At 50.0% G+C, this 20,221-nt stretch overlaps 8 protein-coding genes across 8 annotated transcripts; 6 read left to right on the top strand and 2 right to left on the bottom strand.

The window, feature by feature from the left end:
* Nucleotides 1–157: 157 nt before the first annotated feature.
* Nucleotides 158–4,154, top strand: FOXG_03402 (uncharacterized protein). The gene is made up of 3 exons (XM_018381102.1): nt 158–1,039; nt 1,090–1,537; nt 1,590–4,154. The coding sequence occupies exons 1-3, from the start codon at nt 980–982 to the stop codon at nt 3,626–3,628; spliced, it is 2,547 nt and encodes an 848-aa protein (XP_018237519.1). The 5' UTR covers nt 158–979; the 3' UTR covers nt 3,629–4,154.
* A 914-nt stretch (nt 4,155–5,068) lies between these two features.
* FOXG_03401 (uncharacterized protein) lies at nt 5,069–9,212 on the top strand (the record flags this gene model as incomplete). Its single annotated transcript, XM_018381101.1, has 5 exons — nt 5,069–5,088; nt 5,138–5,203; nt 5,371–7,939; nt 7,990–8,776; nt 8,830–9,212. The coding sequence occupies 5 exons, from the start codon at nt 5,069–5,071 to the stop codon at nt 9,210–9,212; spliced, it is 3,825 nt and encodes a 1,274-aa protein (XP_018237518.1).
* Nucleotides 9,213–9,512: 300 nt separating this feature from the next.
* On the top strand, nt 9,513–11,283 carry FOXG_03400 (palmitoyl-CoA hydrolase). The gene is made up of 3 exons (XM_018381100.1): nt 9,513–9,824; nt 9,997–10,894; nt 10,949–11,283. The coding sequence occupies exons 1-3, from the start codon at nt 9,708–9,710 to the stop codon at nt 11,008–11,010; spliced, it is 1,077 nt and encodes a 358-aa protein (XP_018237517.1). The 5' UTR covers nt 9,513–9,707; the 3' UTR covers nt 11,011–11,283.
* A 436-nt stretch (nt 11,284–11,719) lies between these two features.
* FOXG_03399 (uncharacterized protein) lies at nt 11,720–12,332 on the top strand (the record flags this gene model as incomplete). Its single annotated transcript, XM_018381099.1, has 1 exon — nt 11,720–12,332. One exon carries the CDS (start codon nt 11,720–11,722, stop codon nt 12,293–12,295), a length of 576 nt encoding a protein of 191 aa, XP_018237516.1. The 3' UTR covers nt 12,296–12,332.
* Nucleotides 12,333–13,100: 768 nt separating this feature from the next.
* Nucleotides 13,101–16,204, top strand: FOXG_03398 (uncharacterized protein). The gene is made up of 4 exons (XM_018381098.1): nt 13,101–13,653; nt 13,701–13,990; nt 14,040–14,736; nt 14,796–16,204. Exons 1-4 carry the CDS (start codon nt 13,347–13,349, stop codon nt 14,897–14,899), a joined length of 1,398 nt encoding a protein of 465 aa, XP_018237515.1. The 5' UTR covers nt 13,101–13,346; the 3' UTR covers nt 14,900–16,204.
* On the bottom strand, nt 14,999–17,912 carry FOXG_18547 (uncharacterized protein; the record flags this gene model as incomplete). The annotated part of the gene is made up of 5 exons (XM_018398668.1): nt 14,999–16,702; nt 16,755–16,815; nt 16,863–17,077; nt 17,132–17,207; nt 17,415–17,912. The coding sequence occupies 5 exons, from the start codon at nt 17,910–17,912 to the stop codon at nt 15,588–15,590; spliced, it is 1,965 nt and encodes a 654-aa protein (XP_018237514.1). The 3' UTR covers nt 14,999–15,587.
* A 377-nt stretch (nt 17,913–18,289) lies between these two features.
* Nucleotides 18,290–19,247, top strand: FOXG_18546 (molybdopterin synthase catalytic subunit). The gene is made up of 2 exons (XM_018398667.1): nt 18,290–18,651; nt 18,709–19,247. The coding sequence occupies exons 1-2, from the start codon at nt 18,603–18,605 to the stop codon at nt 19,056–19,058; spliced, it is 399 nt and encodes a 132-aa protein (XP_018237513.1). The 5' UTR covers nt 18,290–18,602; the 3' UTR covers nt 19,059–19,247.
* On the bottom strand, nt 18,656–20,019 carry FOXG_03394 (uncharacterized protein). Its single transcript, XM_018381097.1, has 3 exons — nt 19,615–20,019; nt 19,426–19,562; nt 18,656–19,372 (listed from the first exon to the last, which is right to left on the bottom strand). Exons 1-3 carry the CDS (start codon nt 19,809–19,811, stop codon nt 19,284–19,286), a joined length of 423 nt encoding a protein of 140 aa, XP_018237512.1. The 5' UTR covers nt 19,812–20,019; the 3' UTR covers nt 18,656–19,283.
* Between the last annotated feature and the right edge of the window lie 202 nt (nt 20,020–20,221).

Raw genomic sequence — 20,221 nt, 5'->3', positions numbered from 1 at the left:
GTCACCAGAGCCTATCCCTGCGAACTCACTTCCATGGACACTGGGCTAAGCCCCTCGACCGAATTATCAACTGCGTAATCGGACCAACGACACTCTAAACATGCATACTCGGAGATAATCGAACCGAGTCAATTCCCTATCCCCACCCATACTACCCCTAAGACTTACACCTTCGCCGTAGTGACCAGACACCTTGATGTTGGCGCCGTCTCCAAACAGACATCAACCATCTCCATCTCTCAGCCTTAGATGGGAATCATTGGCCTGCCAAGATCCAATTTCCATAATTCCCCTCTGAACCGTTTCCCATATCAACCATAGTGTGGTATAATGACACCATAAACGCAGCTTAGCGGCTGAATCTACCTTATCACCGTCCCCATTCTCACCTTGGCACATCGGCTACGCGGCTCAGACGCCCATTTTCGATAGTCCCTCAGCCGCCCAAGTCCACTCTCGACCAACGCTTAGCCTGTTCCTGAAATCAATAGCCTCCTTCAGGTGTCTGAACTGCAAGAGTTTACAGAAGAGGCTTCTTCTTCTGCTGTTCCAAGGCGGAGATTACTTTGCACGATGCCGCCGATTTCGCCGTACCCCATCGACAACCCCAGGGGTTTACGTCTAAATGGTCCTCCTCTAGCGAGAAGACTTCTTACTATGTCCTAGATAGGCAAACACCGGTTCAAATGGCTGGAAACCAACAGCTGAGATGGCTTTGGCCGTGATGAGATGCGTCTAGGGCAGAAATTTCCGAGTGGTAGTTCCCTTCATAATAAATGGCTTTCCCTCTCTTCCCCGATGTTCCTCTCTGTCTTTCCCATCAGCTCTGTTGGCAGTAAATTCGAGACGGCTCGGTCCCAGGCCTCATTGCAAACTTTGGTTTGCGTCCTTTCTTTGATAATCGTATCATCACACATTCTTTAACGGCCTCGGCCACCTTGCAGTCTTTTACAGCCTTTCAGTCACCCCTCTAGTGGCAATGTCTTCTATCTCTCTTCCGGGTGGTTCTGGTCTCTCCCTGGGACTCAATGGATATTGGGTTTGTTTAACTTACAGTCTTGGAAATAACCAACTGACCAACTTCTGTAGGGCCAACTTGGATCCGATTCACTCAAGTCCTACTGTGACTCCGCCCCAGAGTACGTTACTCTGTCTTTTGTGAACCAGGCTCCCGAACATACAGAGTCAGGCTATCCTGGTACCAACTTTGCCGGACACTGTGCGGCTGGTGTCTTCAGTAACAAACACGGAGTTGCCTCATCACTCCTCAGTGAATGCCACACTATCAAGGAGGGCATTCCATACTGCCAGGAGCGCGGAGTCAAGGTTCTTCTGAGCATCGGTGGAGTCTACAACGAAGCTGGAAGCAACTACAAGGTGACCACTGATGACAAGGGCGTTGATTTTGCCGACTTTCTGTACAAGGCATTCGGTCCTTATGATCAAAGCTGGGATGGTCCTCGTCCTTTCGACAGTGACGATGGTACAACCCGTCCTGCTGTCGATGGTTTCGACTTTGACATCGAGCATGACCTCCGTACGTGATGACCTACATCTTCAAGACCTGAGCACCAGCTAACAACCATCAGCCAACGGCCCTTATATCGCTATGATCAACGAGCTTCGCCGATTGAACAGCGATGTTATAATTACCGGCGCACCCCAGTGCCCTACCAGCGACCAATACTTCTACATGAAAGACATGATCAACCAGGCCAAGTTCGACGCCCTCTTCATCCAGTTCTACAACAACCCTGGCTGTGATGCTATCCCCGACCCCTCCGTTTCATGGGATAGATTCAATTACGATGACTGGGAGGGCATTGTTGAAGACAGTGAATGTAGTCAGAACGCCAAGCTCTATGTTGGTCTTCCTGCTAGCGAGGCTGCTGCTCCAGGCGGAGGTTATCTTGAGCCGGAAGCCATGAAGGATCTCGTCTGTGCTCTCAAGGACAAGACTCACTTTGCTGGTATCTCTCTCTGGGACCTGACTCGTGGTGCTGGAAACAATATTGACGGCAAGAACTATAATGAGCATGTCATGGATGCCCTGAAGTATGGTTGTGACCCTGTTCCTGTTACAACCACCACTGCCTTGACAACTACCTCTGAGGCTACTTCTACTGCCGAATCTACTACAGCAGCTGACACAACTACTGCCGATGTCTCTACTACAACTGGTGTAACAACCACTTCTGATGCTTCTTCAACTGGCGTTTCTTCCACGGAAACTGCCACAACTAGTGGGTCGACAACTGCTGATACTACCACAGCCTCTGGTGTTTCTTCCACTGAGGATTCTACAGCCAGCTCTGCTACCTCCGCAGCTACTGATGTCACATCAACACAGGCTACCTCTGTTACATCTGATGCTTCTTCAGCAACCGAGACAACCGATAGCTCTGCCACAAATGTTTCTGGTTCTGTCACTGACACTACCGCTTCTGAAACATCTGCAACAGCCACTGATTCTTCAGCTGACGCTACTGAGACCTCCGCAACTGGCAGTGTCTTGAGTACCGGTACTTCATCTGCCACAGCCGATGTCACAGCTACTAGTGACTCTTCTGCCACCACTGACGATGCCGCTACCTCGACCACTGATGCCACTCTCGAGAGTAACAAAATCACCGGAACTGCCAAGACAACGGATTCTGCCCAGGAAACTGAGTCTGCCACTGCCGAGACTACTTTCAGCACCTTCAAGGGCTGGAACACCACCTACGATGCTCCCTCTTATACTCAGAAGTATGGCAACCCCACGACCCTTATCCCCTCTGGCACTGCAACTGTTACCAAGGGATCGCCTGTTTACACCAAGTACCCTGACAACGCTTATGCTGTCAGCATGACCACCAGCACTGTCTGCACAACCCGAGTCCACACTGCGGTGGATGGTTATGTGGTCACCGAGACCATCCCTCTGTACACCACAGTCTGCCCCGTTACTGGTAAGGCCAAGCCTACCAACTACGCTGTGCCCTCTCAGTACGAGACCAAGACTGTCTACACCACAAGTATCCACACCGTCACCAAGTGTCCTCCTGAAGTCGTTGACTGCCCCTATGGATCTGTTACCACTGAGACCATCCCTGTCTACACTACGGTCTGCCCTGTGACAGAGAAGAGCAAGCCTGCTCCCACTGATGTCCCTTACAACCATGAGATCAAAACTCTCTACAGAAGCCAGGTCAACACCATCAGCCACTGTGCTCCTGGTACTCCCAACTGTGTCGTCGGCGCCGTCACCACGGAGATTGCTTCATGGACCACAGTTACTGTGCCTGCGCAGCAGACTCAGCCCATCAAGATCTACAAGCCTGTGCCTGAGATGCCCGAGATTGCCACTAAGGAGGCTCACTACAACGGAACAGTCTACACCAGTGTTTTCGTTCCTCCTGTTACGCTCAAGACAGCCGCTAAGCCCGGAGTTTTTGAACAGGCTAAGCCCACGCATCAGCAGTCCTCCGGCGCTGCCGCACCGACCGGTGGCTACACATCGGTACCGGTGTCGGCCCCAACCTATGCTCCGGCCCCGATCACTCCCGCTACTGCCGGAGCCTCTTCTCTCGTTGTTGGCTTGACCGCAGCGGCCGGTATTGTGCTCTTTCAGTTGCTTGCGCTGTAGCGAGAGATTCACTCCTTAGACTTTCTTTGATCGCTCCTCTTTCTTCTCTTGTCCCCAAGGTCAAGATTCCTTTAATTATACCTTCTTAATGTAGAGGTCAATAGCCTTTACAGTTTCATGCCATCCTATTTATGTTAATGTGTATAGAACGAATACATATATATGCTACGGTTAGAACTCAATGATATTTGATGCAAGGAGCCCTTGATTATTTCATGACCTGAAACGTCACACATGGCTCATACTTTGTACCTGATGAACTGTTCACAAGCACAATATTTCAACGTTGTTTGCTGATCAATCGAATCTGCTCTGTAGTATAGCCTATTGGCCTTTTGGTGATAATAATTATCTGATGAGCGCTTCAGTGTCGAAATAGGGATTTTTAAATGCAGAATGATACGTCAGCGGCTGCCGCTATATCTCAATCTGTGCTGGATCGTTGGGTGTGCCTCATGGCTGCATCAAACACGTTCAAGGCAAGGTAAGTATAAATAATGCCTTGCTGCTATAGCGATAAAACAACAAGAATTGTTCAGTTTCACGTGCCTGTGATTATTGAATGGCAAGGCTTCTGAGCAGTGTTAATCATTTGAAGTTACCTTGGCGACGTCGAACTCAAAAGCTTGCTTGTTAGCGGTTTATTATTCCTGGTCGCGGGCGGATTGACCCTCAAGGCTCGAGCCTCCTCGGAGCCAACAAAGGAACCCGGTTGTTGTCACGGTAAAGCTTGATTGATTGATTGGTTCGGGGGGGAAGACGTCATTGGACGGATATGAGGAGAAGCTTCTATTAGAGGCACCTCATACAGAGTGACAGCCCGAGTGAGGTGAGGTAGCAACGGTATGAAATCTCCGAATGGTGACGAATGCTCAGCTGTGTCAGGTTAAGCGATGCATGGCATATGTTACATTGGAGATTACAGGGACCTCAGTTCAACTTATCAGGTTGTTTTGGTAGAATCTGAAGGTTGTCATGATGGTGGCAGTGCCCCCCTATCGCCTGTCCAAGAAGCTTTCTCCACCTGGCGTGAAGCTCCAAAAAGGCCCCTCCATGACCAGTTACAGCGCTGTTGCTAAGGTATCCTTCCTCTGGGCTGTACCTTTGTACAGTAGCAACCCAACATTTTTGGCTGATCAGCTCTGTCGTGACGAATTCATCCCATCAACCGCATCATCTAAATCCGGCCGCTTTTGTTTTCCTTGCAGCTTGGCGACCAAGTTTTTCCCTTTTCCCCTCACCAACATCAACACCAAAGCTCAGCATTCACAACTGCTTGGCATTGACCAGCACGACCCCTGTACACGATACCTACTACAGCGCACTTCCTTGTTGCAAATCCAGTGTCTGGCCCCTATTTTCTCTTGTTCCCCGCCTCGACTCGATATACATACAGTAACTTTGGGGGGGAGCTCGATCTATTGGTAGACGTTGGCCAAGATGTCTGACGCCGGTGACGGGTGAGTCCAAGTGATAGTGATAATTACTGTTGTTACTGGGCTATTACAGCACCAAGAGAGTTGCTGCATTGTCAGATTGGCTCGCAATTACCGCTGCATATGCATACCGGATGCAGTAGATGCGATGGAGTCGCAACTGGGCCACATCACACATGCTTCGCTTCGTACTTAAACTTAGCTTCCCCTCTACTGCTCTGGCCCTGGGCTGTTCTGCTTGACCAACCCCCCAGCATCAAAAGTCGTTCCACCTACTGACCGCTGTTTATCTTTTTTTATCTTCAGCACCCACAAGCGGTCCAAATCCGCCGCCGCTCTCTCTCTTTTGCGGCGCAACAATACTCGCGACGAAGAGTCCGGTTCCGAAGACGGGAGGCTTCGGAGAACTCCCTCATCCTCAAACCCGATCAACTCCATGGCGCACCAGCAGACCCCGCGAAGCCACGGGGCCAAGCAGTCCATCTCCTCGGCTGGCCTCTCGCCTACAGCTTCTCAATCAAAGTCCCAGCAATTCCCCTCATCGCCCTCTGCCGAGAAAAGCACTGCAAGCCTCGAGCAGTCCGTTCGAAAGTTCAGGTTCGTCGAGGCCCTCCGAAGCGGCGACACCTCATCCATTTCCCGTGCCATTCGCGAGACAGCTGAGAATGCCCCCCGGGCGAGCATCTCATCAGTAGGCGCTTCTGCCACAAGCGCTCTCGACGATACCACAATCCTTCACCTAGCGATCCAGTGTGCCGAATTTCCTGTCATTGAATACGTTCTGTCTGAGGGACAGGGATCGATCGATGTGAATGCCCGCGACAAGGATGGCAACACCCCGCTTCACCTGGCTGCAATCCAGGGCCGCACCACAGTCGTGAAGCTTCTCCTCGAGCAAAAGGACATCAACGATGCTATTGCCAACGCCCAAGGCAAACTGCCACTCGACGTCGCACGAAACCCCGAAATCTTCCAGCTGCTGCAGCTCTCACGATCGCTTTTCGCCGAGGCCAAGGTCAAGCAAGTCCAAGAACTGATTGCGCGGGGCAATTATGGCGCACTTGCTGGTGTTCTCGAGGAGCACCGAGTCAAGACCGTTCTCGACATCAACAGCCCCGAATTCGCATCCGAACCATTTACAGTCCAGACTGGAGGCACTTTGCTTCACGAAGCTGCAAGAAAGAAAAACACCAACCTCATCCAGGTCCTGCTTCTGCATGGTGCCGACCCCTTCCGTCGCGATCGAAAGGGCAAGCTGCCTCAGTCCGTCACAAACGACGATGCTACAAAGGCCATCCTCAAAAAATCTCCAGCAGCTGTGGCTGCCCAGCGTGGAATCCAGGAGAAAGCTGTGCTGGGGCAGGCCGCTTCACAGGGTACGGCAGGTTCTGCATCCAGTGATCCTCTAGCCGGCCGAGAGGCTCGTGAGATGAAGGGCTATCTCAAGAAATGGACCAACTACAGGAAGGGCTACCAACTGCGATGGTTCGTGCTTGAGGACGGCGTTCTCAGCTACTACAAGCACCAAGACGATGCAGGCTCCGCATGCCGTGGTGCCATAAACATGCGTATCGCGAAACTCCATATGAGTCCTGATGAAAAGACGAAATTCGAAATTCATGGCAAATCCTCTGTCAAATATACCCTTAAAGCGAACCATGAGGTTGAGGCCAAGCGATGGTTCTGGGCTCTCAATAACTCGATCCAGTGGTCCAAGGACCAGGCTAAGGAGGAAGAGAAGCGGGCAGCTCGAGGCGCGGAGCTCTTGAGGCAGGCTAAAGCTGACCCAAGTACACTTTCTCTCCAGGACTCTCACAGCGAGAACACCAGCGTCACAGATCTACGCAGGAATAGCTCTCAACTTCCAAGCAGATCTCTGTCCAAGATATCTTCTGTTGACCAAAGACCAAACCATGCTAGCCCTGGTACAACTGGTAGCTTTGAGGAAGATGAATTTGTTGATGTTGAGACTGATGCAGGCACCTCACGGGCACCCAGGAATGGAGCGCCAACGCATAACGATATGGATGACGACGACGATTATGGCGACGATATGAGTATTCATGAAGAACCCACAGCTACTAAGGATGCACTCAACATTACTGCTCAATCAGCTAAGCTCCAGCTCGAAACAATGTCTCACGTTCACCAAGCCCTTCTCAACGAGCTAAACCAGAACCCGAACACACCTCTCTCTGACAACAGCGTGACGCAGGCTCTGGGAACATACGATGCCGCCATTCGAAGCTTATCAACTCTGGTGGCCGACTTACTGCGCATTTCCAAGGACCGTGACGCCTACTGGCAATACCGCCTTGACCGCGAGGCTAATATGAGACGTATGTGGGAGGAAAGCATGGCGCAAGTGGCCCGTGAGCAAGAGGTTCTGGAGGCTCGCGTTGGAGAGGCAGAGAAGAGACGCAAGGCCACAAAGAGGGCTCTAAGAGAGGTGATCGAAAGTGGGATACCCGTCGGTGTAGAAGAGGCCATGCCCCGTATCGAGGACACAATTGCCGAGAAGGAATTGAGCGACGACAGAGAGAAGGAGGATGAAGAAGGAAAGTTCGAAGATGCGGCCACCAAACTGTCACCAGTGCCGCCTAAATCGCCTACGATGAAGAGCGTCCGAAGGAAACCCACAATCATCGTGGATTTGTCCGAGAGTGAATCCGAAGAAGAGGACGAGTTCTTCGACGCTGTGGATGCTGGCCAGGTTGAGGTATCTGAACTGCCCGCGGAGGAGGTCAAGCCAAAGTCTCAGGATATTGTCGTTTCTGGTGGTCTAGATATCAGCTCCTCTTTCAAGGGCTACGAGAATGGCATTCGAACGAGGCTCAAGATGGACGCCGATGACCGTCCTAAGATTTCTCTTTGGGTACGTTTATTACACATACGTGGCATACGAACAATACTAATATGGAGTAGGGTATTCTGAAGTCGATGATTGGCAAGGATATGACCAAGATGACTCTGCCTGTTTCTTTCAACGAGCCAACTTCACTCCTCTACCGTGCTGGAGAGGATATGGAGTATGCCGATTTGCTTGACCTGGCTGCTGACAGAGCCGACTCGATCGAACGACTTATCTACGTGGCTGCTTTTGCTGCTAGTGAGTACGCTTCAACTATCGGTCGTGTGGCCAAGCCTTTCAACCCCCTGTTGGGAGAGACCTTTGAGTATGTGCGGCCCGACAAGAACTACCGCTTCTTTATCGAGCAAGTCAGTCATCACCCTCCAGTCGGCGCTGCGTACGCAGAGTCACCCAAGTGGTCTTATTGGGGTGAATCGGCTGTGAAGTCGAAGTTCTATGGTAAATCCTTCGACATCAACCCGCTGGGTACATGGTTCCTCAAGCTTCGGCCCACCGCTGGAGGAAAGGAGGAGCTTTACACATGGAAGAAGGTTACCTCATCTGTCATTGGTATCATCACCGGAAACCCAACCGTCGACAACTATGGTGTCATGGAGATCAAGAACTGGACAACGGGCGAGGTGGCTCACGTTGAGTTCAAACCACGTGGCTGGAAGGCATCGAGCGCATATCAAGTATCTGGAAAGGTTACTGATGCAACTGGAAAGGTTCGCGTCAGTCTTGGTGGTCGCTGGAACTCCAAGCTGTACGCTCGCCTAACCCCAGGCTACGAAGCAGCCGTGGATGAACCTAAGGAGAGTGGCGGTGACATGGCCCACGGTGGTCTTACAGACCCCAACCGTGCGTATCTCATCTGGAAGGCCAACGAGCGACCAACTGAAATATGAGGATAGAAAAACAATTTGGAAAGAGAGCAATGAATGTCCGAAATCAAAAAGATATCTCAAAGGTGTCGGCAAAGCAGTGCAAGCACGCGCACAGAAGTAGGCCGAGGACTATGGAGGATGGAGAGTACGATTTTGCTGCTGATGAGAAGAATCGTCTGGAGAATGCTCAACGAGCGCGCCGGCGTCTCCGAGAAGAGCGTGGCGAGGAGTTTGTGCCAGCGTGGTTCCGAAAGGCGCGCTGCGAGATCACAGGGGAGGAGTATTGGCAATTCACTGGCAAGTACTGGGAGCGACGCGAGAAGGCCGGTCCAAACGGTGATCCCCAAGTTGCGTGGGAGGGGTTGGAACCAATCTATGAAGACCATGTGGATGAGGATACGATTCGGTGATATATTTATTGATCATTAAAGTTGTTAATTATACAAAAAGAGAGAGGGTTAAGATGTGAGAAACGCAGCTACTACGATGGAAGGGAAGTTGTTTAGATATAGTAGGTAGAGTTCTGGAAGCTTATAGTACAAGTTGCAAACGCATCTCGCTATTGAAATTAGCATTGATTGAGCTAAATAGGTACCGTTATAATTCCCGGAACGGAGAATAACTGTGCTCAGCCGGTCTCTGAGTGGCCGATAACGAGGTAGATTCGGCCCCACGGCCGGCAGAGACTCCGAACCTCGGTAAAAAAATCACAACCTTAAACTCATCAGGGGCAGGTTACGTATGGAGCTCGTAGTGAGGCAGCACATGAAAGCTCGGCCTCTAAATACATCATCTTTCTCCTTAAAAGATAGTGTCTATACTATTTACTATTCCTGAGTATCCACAACTTCTTTCCAGCATCATCAACAGTAGCACAGCGCATTCAATTGGAGCGGAATAGCAAAATGACAGTCATTGAGGATAACGTTAGACCGACTCTACTACGACCGCCAGAGCACGATGAGAGCAAGTCTCTGATTGAGAATGTATTGGACGTCACAGAGATCAAGGTTCTGGGCCCTGTAAGTTGTGCCTCTTTCTCATCACTCAGTTACGTCAAGGATACGGATATATCAATGAATGATATGTGATACTACCTCATGCAGTCTGACGCGTGGAGTACACCTATATCCCTGCTTCTATCTCATTGTATGGTATCAATACAAATAATTAGCGTTGCCTGACTGCTCACAGGATATCTTTACAAACACGCAACCTCAATGGCATCCTCCTGGTGCTCGTGGTATCTATGGAGGTGCTGTCATCGCGCAATGTCTTGCTGCCGCGCAAAAGACAGTTCCAGAGACGTTCCTAGTCCACTCATGCCACTGCTACTTCCTCCTCGCGGGCAACTCTGAGATACCCATTCTCTACCATGTTGAGCGTGTACGCGACGGACGCTCGTACTCGACACGCACGGTCCAAGCGCGGCAAAAGGGCGCGTGCATCTTTACCACCACCATCAGTTTCGTGCGTGAGACACCTCCTGAGAAGAAGCGACGGGAGGTCAGCCATGCGGCAAGCCTGCCAAAGGATGTGAGCCCGCCGGCAGATGACTGGGATGGTGAGCCAGAGTGGGCAAGGACTGGACCGTTTCAGAGCCACAGAATTGAAGTATTGGGCGCCCAGGACCCAAACTGCAAGCCACAGGACCGCAAGAGCAGACAGTGGATGCGCTCGCGACAAAAGATCTCAGCTGGAGGTGGCCACCAAGCACATCTCAACGCCTTGGCCTACATGTCAGACAGCTACTTCATCGGCACAGTCTCCCGCCTCCACGGACTCTGGCGCTTCCCATTCTCGCCAGAAGAGGTACCCTCGCTGGATGAGAAGACCCAAGAGCAGGTCAAGAGCCTGTGCGAATTTGAGGGCATGGGCAGTAGCGTGGAGGACTGGAAGGGGCGGGCACAGGTGGGAATGCTCGTGAGTCTGGATCACAGCATCTACTTCCACGAGCCAATGGCAGTCAAGGCGGATGAGTGGATGTTTACGGAGATGGAGAGTCCGTGGGCGGGGAGATGGCAGGGGTGTTGTTACACAGAAAGATATTTGGTAAGGATGGGGCGTTGCTGGCGACGTGGTTTCCCAAGAGGTGAGTCTTGTCTGTGATCTGATTGATATGAGCGTTTGTGCTACCCATGTTCAGGGCGTCGTTCGACTCAAGCAAGATGGTGGAGAGAAGGGTGCGAAGCTGTGATCTGTCTTTGAGCCATGAGCCGTGTTTGTTCGTTTCATTTGTTGACTGATACCATACATAATAATTACTACCTTTGACAACTACGTCACACTTGAACCCTTTTGATGGCTTTCTCATTCACTTTTCAGGCACTGAACAGTTGGTTAATATGTTGTTCATCGTTCACCTACTTTGAACAGTTGGTTAATATGTTGTTCATCGTTCACCTACTTTGCCCTTCAAGCATGGACTGTTCATTGGCTATGTTCAGAGTGTGTGTACACTTGTTCTGTGGTCAAAGCGTTATTCAACATATCATGTATGGGAAATTTCCTCAGACTCAATGGCTACAGTATTGTGATAGCTCCCAGCACTGCCCGTGACTCTGTGCATTCAATCAAGTGCATACCCTTCGGCAACAGCGTCAATGATGCCCTTACGTTGTCCCTTGTCACTTGGAGAACAAGCATAGTCCGAATACGGTTTATGACTGCTATTGCCTCGAAGATTTCGGTATAAATATGTGACCTCTGCTCTATCCAGACTTTTCTTCTTTCCTCATTATTCTCAACTTTCGATTACAATCACCAACTTACTGTTCCAAACATCCAAATCAAAATCTTTGATCTTGATACCTACTATGCAAACACACCAACACACCAACACACATACAACCATTCGAGGCAAGCCTTGATTCCTTTTCCTTCTTTTTCAACTTTCCCTACAGATTATACTAACAAGATGTGTCAAGACCGCTATCTTCTCTCCGCTCCTTGTGGCCACTCCAAGCACGAGGAGACATGGATATGCAAGCGGGCCAAGTCCTTCAGCGGTATTCTCAAGAAGCTCATCCTCCGGAAGAAGTGCGAGCCAGTCAGTGTCATCGCAATCGTCATTGACTGGTGTCCAGCTTGCAAGGTGGCCTTCGAGAGAATCGTCGACACTATCGGAGCCCACCCTGTGACATACAACAACTTCTGGGACCCGAGGCTGATGGACCGGTATTGGTCCATCAAGTCTGGAAACCAGAGAGTCGGAGAAGTTGATCCAAAGGAGATAGGCCCCGTTGCTTTTAAAAGCTACGACAAGATCCCGTACCACAAGGTCAGGACGGGGCCTAACACAGCTAAGAGAAAGGAGGACAGCTGGGAGTTACGCGCTCTACAGGCCGAAGTGCGCCGACTGAAGCCTGTCTGCGTGTGGATAGAAGACTATGAACACGAACCCGTCGAGACACTAGAGGATCAATTGAACCTTTGCAAAGTCTCCTTGGTTGAAACGAAGAAAAAGGCGTACAACCACGGACTCGTCCAGTAAGTTCTTCCATCCATAGCTTCTGTCACTTCGTTTGTCACCATGAACTGCAACTAATTAATATACTGGTTAAGATCTGAATCATTCCAATATAATGCACACTCTGTGGGGAGAAGTTTAGACTTCTCTCTAGCAAGAACTCACACGCAAAGTCACACGCAAAGTACCAATGCCCCAGGAAATTGTGCTACAAGAGAGCCAATAATGGAAGACATGTCTGTGCCTGTTTTGCACATCAGCCGCTTCATCTTGGCCACAATCAAACCACCGACAAGACAGAACAACAACAAGAGAAACACAACACATCACAGCACAAAAACGACAAAACTCAAACCTACAGTGATAAACATGATTCTTCAGCCATTGCTCTGTCTCTTGCTTTCTGTGACATCAATTTAATGTCTCTCGATCCTATTATTACAGTGAAGACGAATCGAATCATATCTTCTTAATCATCTTCAAGGGCTCATGAAACATGATCCTTCAGGCTTTAAGCGACTCGTAAGTTCCAAAACTGTTCAGCAATCCATAAAAGGATGGAACATTCCCGCCCGACTTGAATGGCATCCAATGTAGCGTGGCATCAAATCCTTGAAGGGCCGCTAAAACTGCCAAACCCCGGAACTTCCCCAGGGGCCGCCTAGGGCTCCAGTCGTTGGATTGGATCTCCACAAGGCAGACTCGGGCGTTTTAGTGGCGTAGGCACTGCCTACTTCCCTTAACCGCCTGGGCAAGTCTTGGCACTCCAGCTCATCAAAGGACAAAAGTTCAGCTCCTCCTCGAAATTGTAATTAATTGTCTTCTTCTTCTTCCTTTTTAAACTACCGACGATAAATAAATACCTTGGAATTAAGCTTATTCCTTGGTCATTGTTTCATAAATTCAATTCTTTTCTCTACTAATATTTTTCATTGTATAAAGTCTATATTGTTTTCGTTTATTCTTTCTTGTTATACCTACTCCTCTGAGCTGTTCCAGATCGACGCGTGCTAGAGTTTCATCGGCACGCCAGTTCTCAACTCTATTCAGCAGCCTCCCAATTGACTTTAGCACAATGCGAACCTTTACGCTTCTGACGTCTCTCGCCGTTGGAGTTTCTGCTGGCACTGTCTCTGCTCCAATCGTAAAGCAAAGATTCCATCATGAATCGTCTCTTCACAAACGCGACACTCTCAGTCTCGCTGCTCTGAATAATATCACAGGGGGTGGATATTACGCTGAGTTTCAAGTTGGTACCCCAGGTCAAAACATCAGCTTTCAGCTTGACACTGGTAGCAGTGATACTTGGCTCAACTCAGATGAGACCGATCTCTGCAATAGTAGAACCAAGCAAGAGACTATTGGCCCTTGTATGACAACATGTAAGTTATTCTCCCATCTCAGCCAACAAGACTCTAACCTTCTGTAGTTAAACCTGACAAGAGTCGTACCTATGAATTGGTCGACCGTGATGGATTCGACATCACCTATCTTGATACGCGCTCCATTAGTGGTGATTACTTCAACGATACTGTCACCATCGATGGAAAAAGCATCAAGCAGCAGAGACTAGGTCTCGCTTCGGAATCTGTTCGTCCAACGGGCCTGATGGGCTTGGGCTTCTCTGCAAATGTCGTCGCCAACGGGACATACCCAACCATTGTCGAGAATATGGTGTCTCAGGGCCTGATCGACCGAGCTGCCTTCAGTCTCTGGCTGGTAAGTCAACAAGAAACAACAATTAACCCCTGACTAATCAAACCGGTAGAACGACCTCAGTGCCGAGCAAGGAACTATCCTCTTCGGCGGTCTCGACACTAAAAAGTTTGTCGGCAAGCTTGCAACTCTGCCCTTGTTGCCTGACCCTTCTACTCTCAACCTCACCCACTTCACCGTCGCCTTTGAAGGCTTCGAGGTCAAGACACCAAAGGGCCAGGAGATCAAGGTAGACAGTCTCAATAAAGACACCACCGCCATTCTCGACTCTGGTGCCACCGTCTGCCTCTTGCCCGAAGCTCAAGTAGAGCCCATCTACAAGGCCTTCAACGTCCTGAGCGTGGAGGATGTCGCCATCCCCTTTGTAGACTGCGCCTATGGCAAAGACAAGGGTAAGGGCGTTAGCTTCGACTTCAAGTTTGACGGAAAGACAATCTCTGTTCCCATGAGCGAGATGGTCATCAATGCCTTCCCCGACAAGCAGGAGATCTTTGACGATCCTCAAGTCTCTTCCTACTTCAATGATTGGGACAGCGTTTGTATGTTTGGAATCAGCCCTGTCAGTCAGTATGGTCTCACTGGGGGCGTCACGCTTCTTGGAGACACATTCCTGCGTTCTGCCTACGTTGTTTATGACTTGGCAAATGAACAGCTGGGCATCGCTGAGGCGAACCACAATACCGACGAGTCAAACATCGTTGAACTCAAGGAGAAGGACACCAAATTCCCGGATGTCGCTGGTGTTGAAGGTAAGCAATTTACTGCATTCGTTTCATTGTTGATCAGCTGTCATCTAACTCATTTATAGGCACCTCCAGTTCTGAAGAGGACGACAATGCTGCCGGTCATGTGTCTCCTGCTTCCATGGTGACACTCATCGTGGCTGCGGGTATTGCATTGACTCTCCTGTAAGCATGAGAATAGACTGGCAATGGAAGTTGAAAGCCAGCGTCGGACGCTGGAAGTGAGTTCGCGCATGTACATAGAATTAAAGACACTGGTTTCTTGAAGTGCTGTATTTAAAAATGATACCCATTAATTGAAGATGTGCGGCTGTTGTTGGCATGTCGAGTTTCGTCCTCGGTTCCACAGCAAATTCTGAACGCCTTTAACATCTATATCCCAACCTACAATTACATGACCTTTATGTCAACATCTCAGCCCATCTTGTTGTACCGCTCCCGTGCCCTGTCCTGCACCGTGTTCACATATTCAGCATAACTGTTCTTTGTCTTGCGCTCAGCCAATTGCGCTGCGTCGCCAAGATTGCCACCCTCTGCGCCCAATCCAACGCCCTCCTGGTAAGCATTTGTCTCGATGACCTCGGTACGCCCATCTCCGTTGGCTCCAAGACCTGCACCGGTTGACCATCCCATCTTGGCCAGCATACCTGCTCCCTTGGACTGGACGGGCTTCGGAGCGGGCGCAGCCTCTTCTGCCTTTGGACCAGGCTTGGGTTTACCTTGTGGTGCGGTTGTTGGCTTAGTGGGCTGGTTGAAGGCAGCTCGCCTCTCTTTAGCACGATCGCGGTATTGTGATGTCGCAGCTGCCGAGTCGGGGTTCTCTTGGGCCTGTTTCTGAAGTCTCTTGTCGCGTGCTGCTAATCTAGGCAATGCCGCTTTGACCTGTTCCTCGTTTTCCATCGCGTTCTTGTGGTTCCGAGATTTTTCATGAATGTTAACTTCATCCACGGATTTGTACTTGCGCATGAAATCAGGCACATCAGTCGATCACGATCGACATAAGAGACTGGTGCATCCCCAGAGACTGAGGTTGCCTGTGTCGTACTGCTGGGAGTACCCGCCTCATCTGGTGAGCGCTGCTTGCTGGGAGCCGCATGCTCTGGAGGACCAAGTTTCTGTGTCCCTGAAAGTGAGATCTTAATAGCACTCTGGGGTTTCGATGAGTCTCCTCCTGAACCTGACAGGTTGATGCGAAGTGGGGTTCGATTCACATCGCTGAACTCAGCCTTGTCCTGTCGTGCCGGTCTAGCATCTTTCTCGACGCGAAGCTCATCCCTCTTGCGCTGCCACATGGCCATTTGGCCCGCCATCCTTGGCACAGACTTCTTCGTAGAAGAAGCAGCGAGACTTCCCTCTGCTTTGCGCTTCTTTGACTTCTTATCGTTGCCATCTTCCTCGGTTGTTTTTGAGGCACCCTCACCTCCAGGAGGGTGTTCATTAACAACCTGCGGGCTCGGATACACATGGTAGTCTCGGTAGCGAACACGAAGGTTGGGATTGAACAAGGGTGTGAACGACAGGTGCTCGATTTCCGGTGTAACCTCGCGTTGTTCAGGCAAGAAAACTCCCATATGAGTGCTAGATACTGTCACTGGGCATGCTGCGACAGTAAATGATCGAGATTTGTGAAATTTTGTCATCGCGGCCGATGCGTCTTCCACCGTCCAGAACTCAGCAAACCCATATTTGAAGGACTCGTTCGTGTGCGCGTCACGCATAAGGAAGACTCGATGAAGGGAACCAGGGCGAGCGCCGTAACCTGTCGTGTCACCTGTCGGGGCTGTGGACTTCAGTTTGGGTGCTCCATTAGACGTATCCTTGGTTTGGTTGGGCTTCACAAGCTCTAGTCGCTTCATGTCTTCGGCTAGCATGTCTTCAGTCACAAACGACGCCAAGGGGTAAACAACAAGGATTTGTGCGGGTACATCCGAAGCATCTGCCATGCCTGTGAGGCTCATTTGCCAGGATGGGGCTAGAACTTCAACATTAGCTTCCATTGTTGCTAAAATGTTCGGTCAACTTACCAGCCTGTGGACCGCCACAAATCTTGCATTTGGTTCGGGTAGAATAGTTGGAAAAGTCGCACTATCTCGTTAGTGGTTGTGTAGCTGAAGCTATGGGAGCAAACCTACAGTAGGACAGATCCAGTCACCACTGGGAACTCCCCGAGCATCAGCTTCGTCGCGTGCATCTCGATTCCGAGCGTAATGGATGTACGCATCGAATCTCCCTTCTGGGACGTCATCAGTGGAATGCGTCATCTCAACAAGAAGCTTTGGATAATGTTCTCTCATAAAAGCAACAGCATGGTCAACTTCGTGGAACTGCACAAACGCTCTGCGATTTCCTGTTCGTGCGTGTCAGCAACAAGAACGTGAAATACCAAGCACATCTTACTGACCCTTGGAAGCGGAAACGCGCACGTCAATCGAGGGGAACTCGGCGGCAACTGAGTTGCTCAGGATACTGTCGCGCAGCTATAGGCGGGGGAATTAGTCTTGAGAACTGGCACCGACTGGTTTCAAGGGATATGTTGCGCCGCTGGTGCCGTTTAATTGAGGACAAATGCATAGGACAACGGCAGCCTTTTGTCCGTCCTCCAGGGCAGTGAGGCTCGAATTCATAAGCCCAGAAGCCCGCATTTGGTTCTTGTAACAATTTGCTTAGACCGATAGGGTACCAACCTCGTTCGACGATATACTGAAAGGCAGGCCTTCAAGAATGACGGTGTCGCTAGGCTTGCCAGCATCTCGCGTTGGGCTGCCGGAGCGACCGCGGTTATGATAGCTTACAGACGGAGACTGTGATCGCGGACCATCGCCGTCGCGGTACCGTCCTCTGCCACTCCGCTTGTCGTCCTCATGGCGTCGTTGCCCTTGATCGTTGCTGTTGTCTACGTAACCATCATCATACATGCCTCGGTAGTCATGTTCGTCGCGAGAGTTGTAGCGCGCTTCTCGAGATGCGCCGCCTCTTCTTGAGTATCCATCATCGTGACGGCCAGACCGGTTGTCGTAATCGTAGTCGTGGTCCCTTTCGTCATCCCGGTATCGAGAATTTCTCTCTTGAGGATCGTCGCGGAAAGCTTGCTTGGGCGGAGACCTGGAATGATCTCGCCGTCCCGTGGGGAAGTTAGCTATGAGGCTCAAATCATCCATGAAGGTCCTTCTCGAGTTTCCCATCTCTGCCTGAGGCTCGGGTTATGTGTTTACCCTGCCGCGATCGGTAGCCGGCATCTCGGTCTTGAAATTCGTCGCTCATGTTCATCTTCCTTTGCTAGTCGTCCCTCGAGCGATCGGGGGATCGCATTTGGTGGTCGTCGCGCACAGCAGTTTCGGCTAACGCGGTATCCTTTGTCAAGTCAAGGCGATGCCTGATTTAGAAGTGGTTTAATGTGAAAAGGGGGGGAAAGGAAGAGTTTATGAAAATTGTATGAACGAGAGTCAAAAAGTCAAGGCGGCAGGGAGGAACAAGATGTCGAAGTGGGGCTTAGTCATCGCGATGTGATGGCGCTCACATGAGCGCCATCACCAGCGAATAACTTGGGCAGGCAATCATAGCTGGAGAAAATGATTAAGTACAGAAATCAGATAGAACAAACTAATTACTACTATACCTAGTAATTTCTATTGAGCCTTCCCCAACCATGAGGGCCTCAAACAGTATGGCATGACGTCTGGCCCTTATACAAACCAAGCCCACTTCTTGAACAGAACAACTCCAAGATATAACCTCTTTCTTATCTCTCCTCTCCAACTTTGGCTTAACTAAAAATGGCAACTCAGGAAAGGGTAGAGGATCTTTGGGAAACTATCAGAACCAGGACTGCTATGTCGCTCTGACTCACGATCATCTCAATGCCCTAGGCCATCATGGACCGGGTGCGCAGCCCCTCAGCTGGCGCAATCGTGCTATTTGCGGGTAATAAACTCTTATCTCTCGCAAGTCTTTATTCACAGTGAAACTGACCAAGCCCAGGCACTACCCGCGATAACTTCGCAGGAAAGCCAGTGAAGGAGCTACAATATACAGCTTATCACCCCAGAGCTCTCAAATCCATGATGGCTATTGCAAAGGACGTTCGCGATAAGCATGGTCTCCGCGGGGTAGCCATGATCCATCGCCTCGGACCTGTACCTATCGCAGAAGAGAGCATCTTAATCGCCGTCTCATCTCCTCATCGACAAGCGGCGTGGCGAGCTGGTGAAGAGGCATTGGAAGAGTGTAAATCCAAAGTTGAGGTTTGGAAACGTGAGGAGTTTGAAGGTGAGGAGGGGATATGGAGAGCAAACCGAGACGGAGCTATCGGACAGCGTGAAGAAAGCTGATGCCATTTTATGCAAATTGGAAATAAACGCAATCTTTAGACAATTCATCGTATTGAAATCATCAACATTCAGACGCTACTATTCTGTCTGGCATGATGGATCGCCTTGCCTCTAAACCACCAACGCTACCATGCTCTGGGCGTCCCACAATCGCCAAACCTAATTCCAATAATACACAGAAACATATTTTAGCCTTTAGAAACATCACGACTCTATCTTTGGTGTTTACTTCTGGTAGACAGGCGGAGGTTCTCGTATGAGCTCAAGGGGACATCGGGGAGGGTATTTGATGCCGCGGGCTCCACCATACATCACTATCGCTTGTGTAAGTGCTAGCGGACGGCCTGAGACGGGAATTTATACATACTGATGTGTCCGTTGTAAGCCTCGGTAAATGTGACATCAATGTTGAGGCCTTGAATATCGATGTCTTCTGTGAATGCCGTAGGATAGACGATGATACCGTATTCAGCATGGAGGACTCTCCAAAACGAAAGAGGAAGTCTGAGTCCAGTTAGTTCAATGCCCATGTATGTGGCAGGTAGCGAATGCGTACTTGTACTGATTGTGTTTAATGCAAGCGTGTACAAACAAGCACACGGTCTCGAGAACCAAGTGCCCATCATTGATAGCATCATCCAGTTCATCAGCTGCGAGGTCATGCACCCGTTGAAGACGCTCCTTGGAGCATTTCATGGCAATTTTCCACCCCTTGGCGATTTTGTCGAGGTCTGTAACTGGCCACGCCTCCATTTTTACTGATTTTGTACCTTCAGTTGGGGATTTTGAGATAGCAAATGGTAAGGTGGTGTAAGTGGTTTTTGTTGTGGGAGTTGCACTATCCTCCGCCTACCAAGAGCTTGTGGTAAGTATTTGAAGGGTTGAAAAATGATAAGTAATTGTGAATGAGAATGTTTTGAGTATTGAAAAGTTGAAGATATTTAGTTGTGAGGACCTCTTTGACTCAAATATCCAGTTCCTACCTATTCTTTTCAGGTTCTTCTCACATAATAAGTCAGGAACCATCAAGGTGTCTCCTCCTGCCTCCACGCCATACGCCATCATGGTCATACCTACCTTACCTTAATCACTACCTTACCAAGACAGCCTCCAAGGTCCTCATACCTTATTCCACCTTCTCGATTTAAGTTAAAGCCATTCTC

This window comes from Fusarium oxysporum, chromosome 8 (genome assembly GCF_000149955.1).
Source record: "Fusarium oxysporum f. sp. lycopersici 4287 chromosome 8, whole genome shotgun sequence".
In the NCBI taxonomy this organism is placed as follows: domain Eukaryota; kingdom Fungi; phylum Ascomycota; class Sordariomycetes; order Hypocreales; family Nectriaceae; genus Fusarium; species Fusarium oxysporum.
Note: the sequence above shows the minus strand (reverse complement) of the source record. Positions and strands in the feature narration are given on the sequence as shown.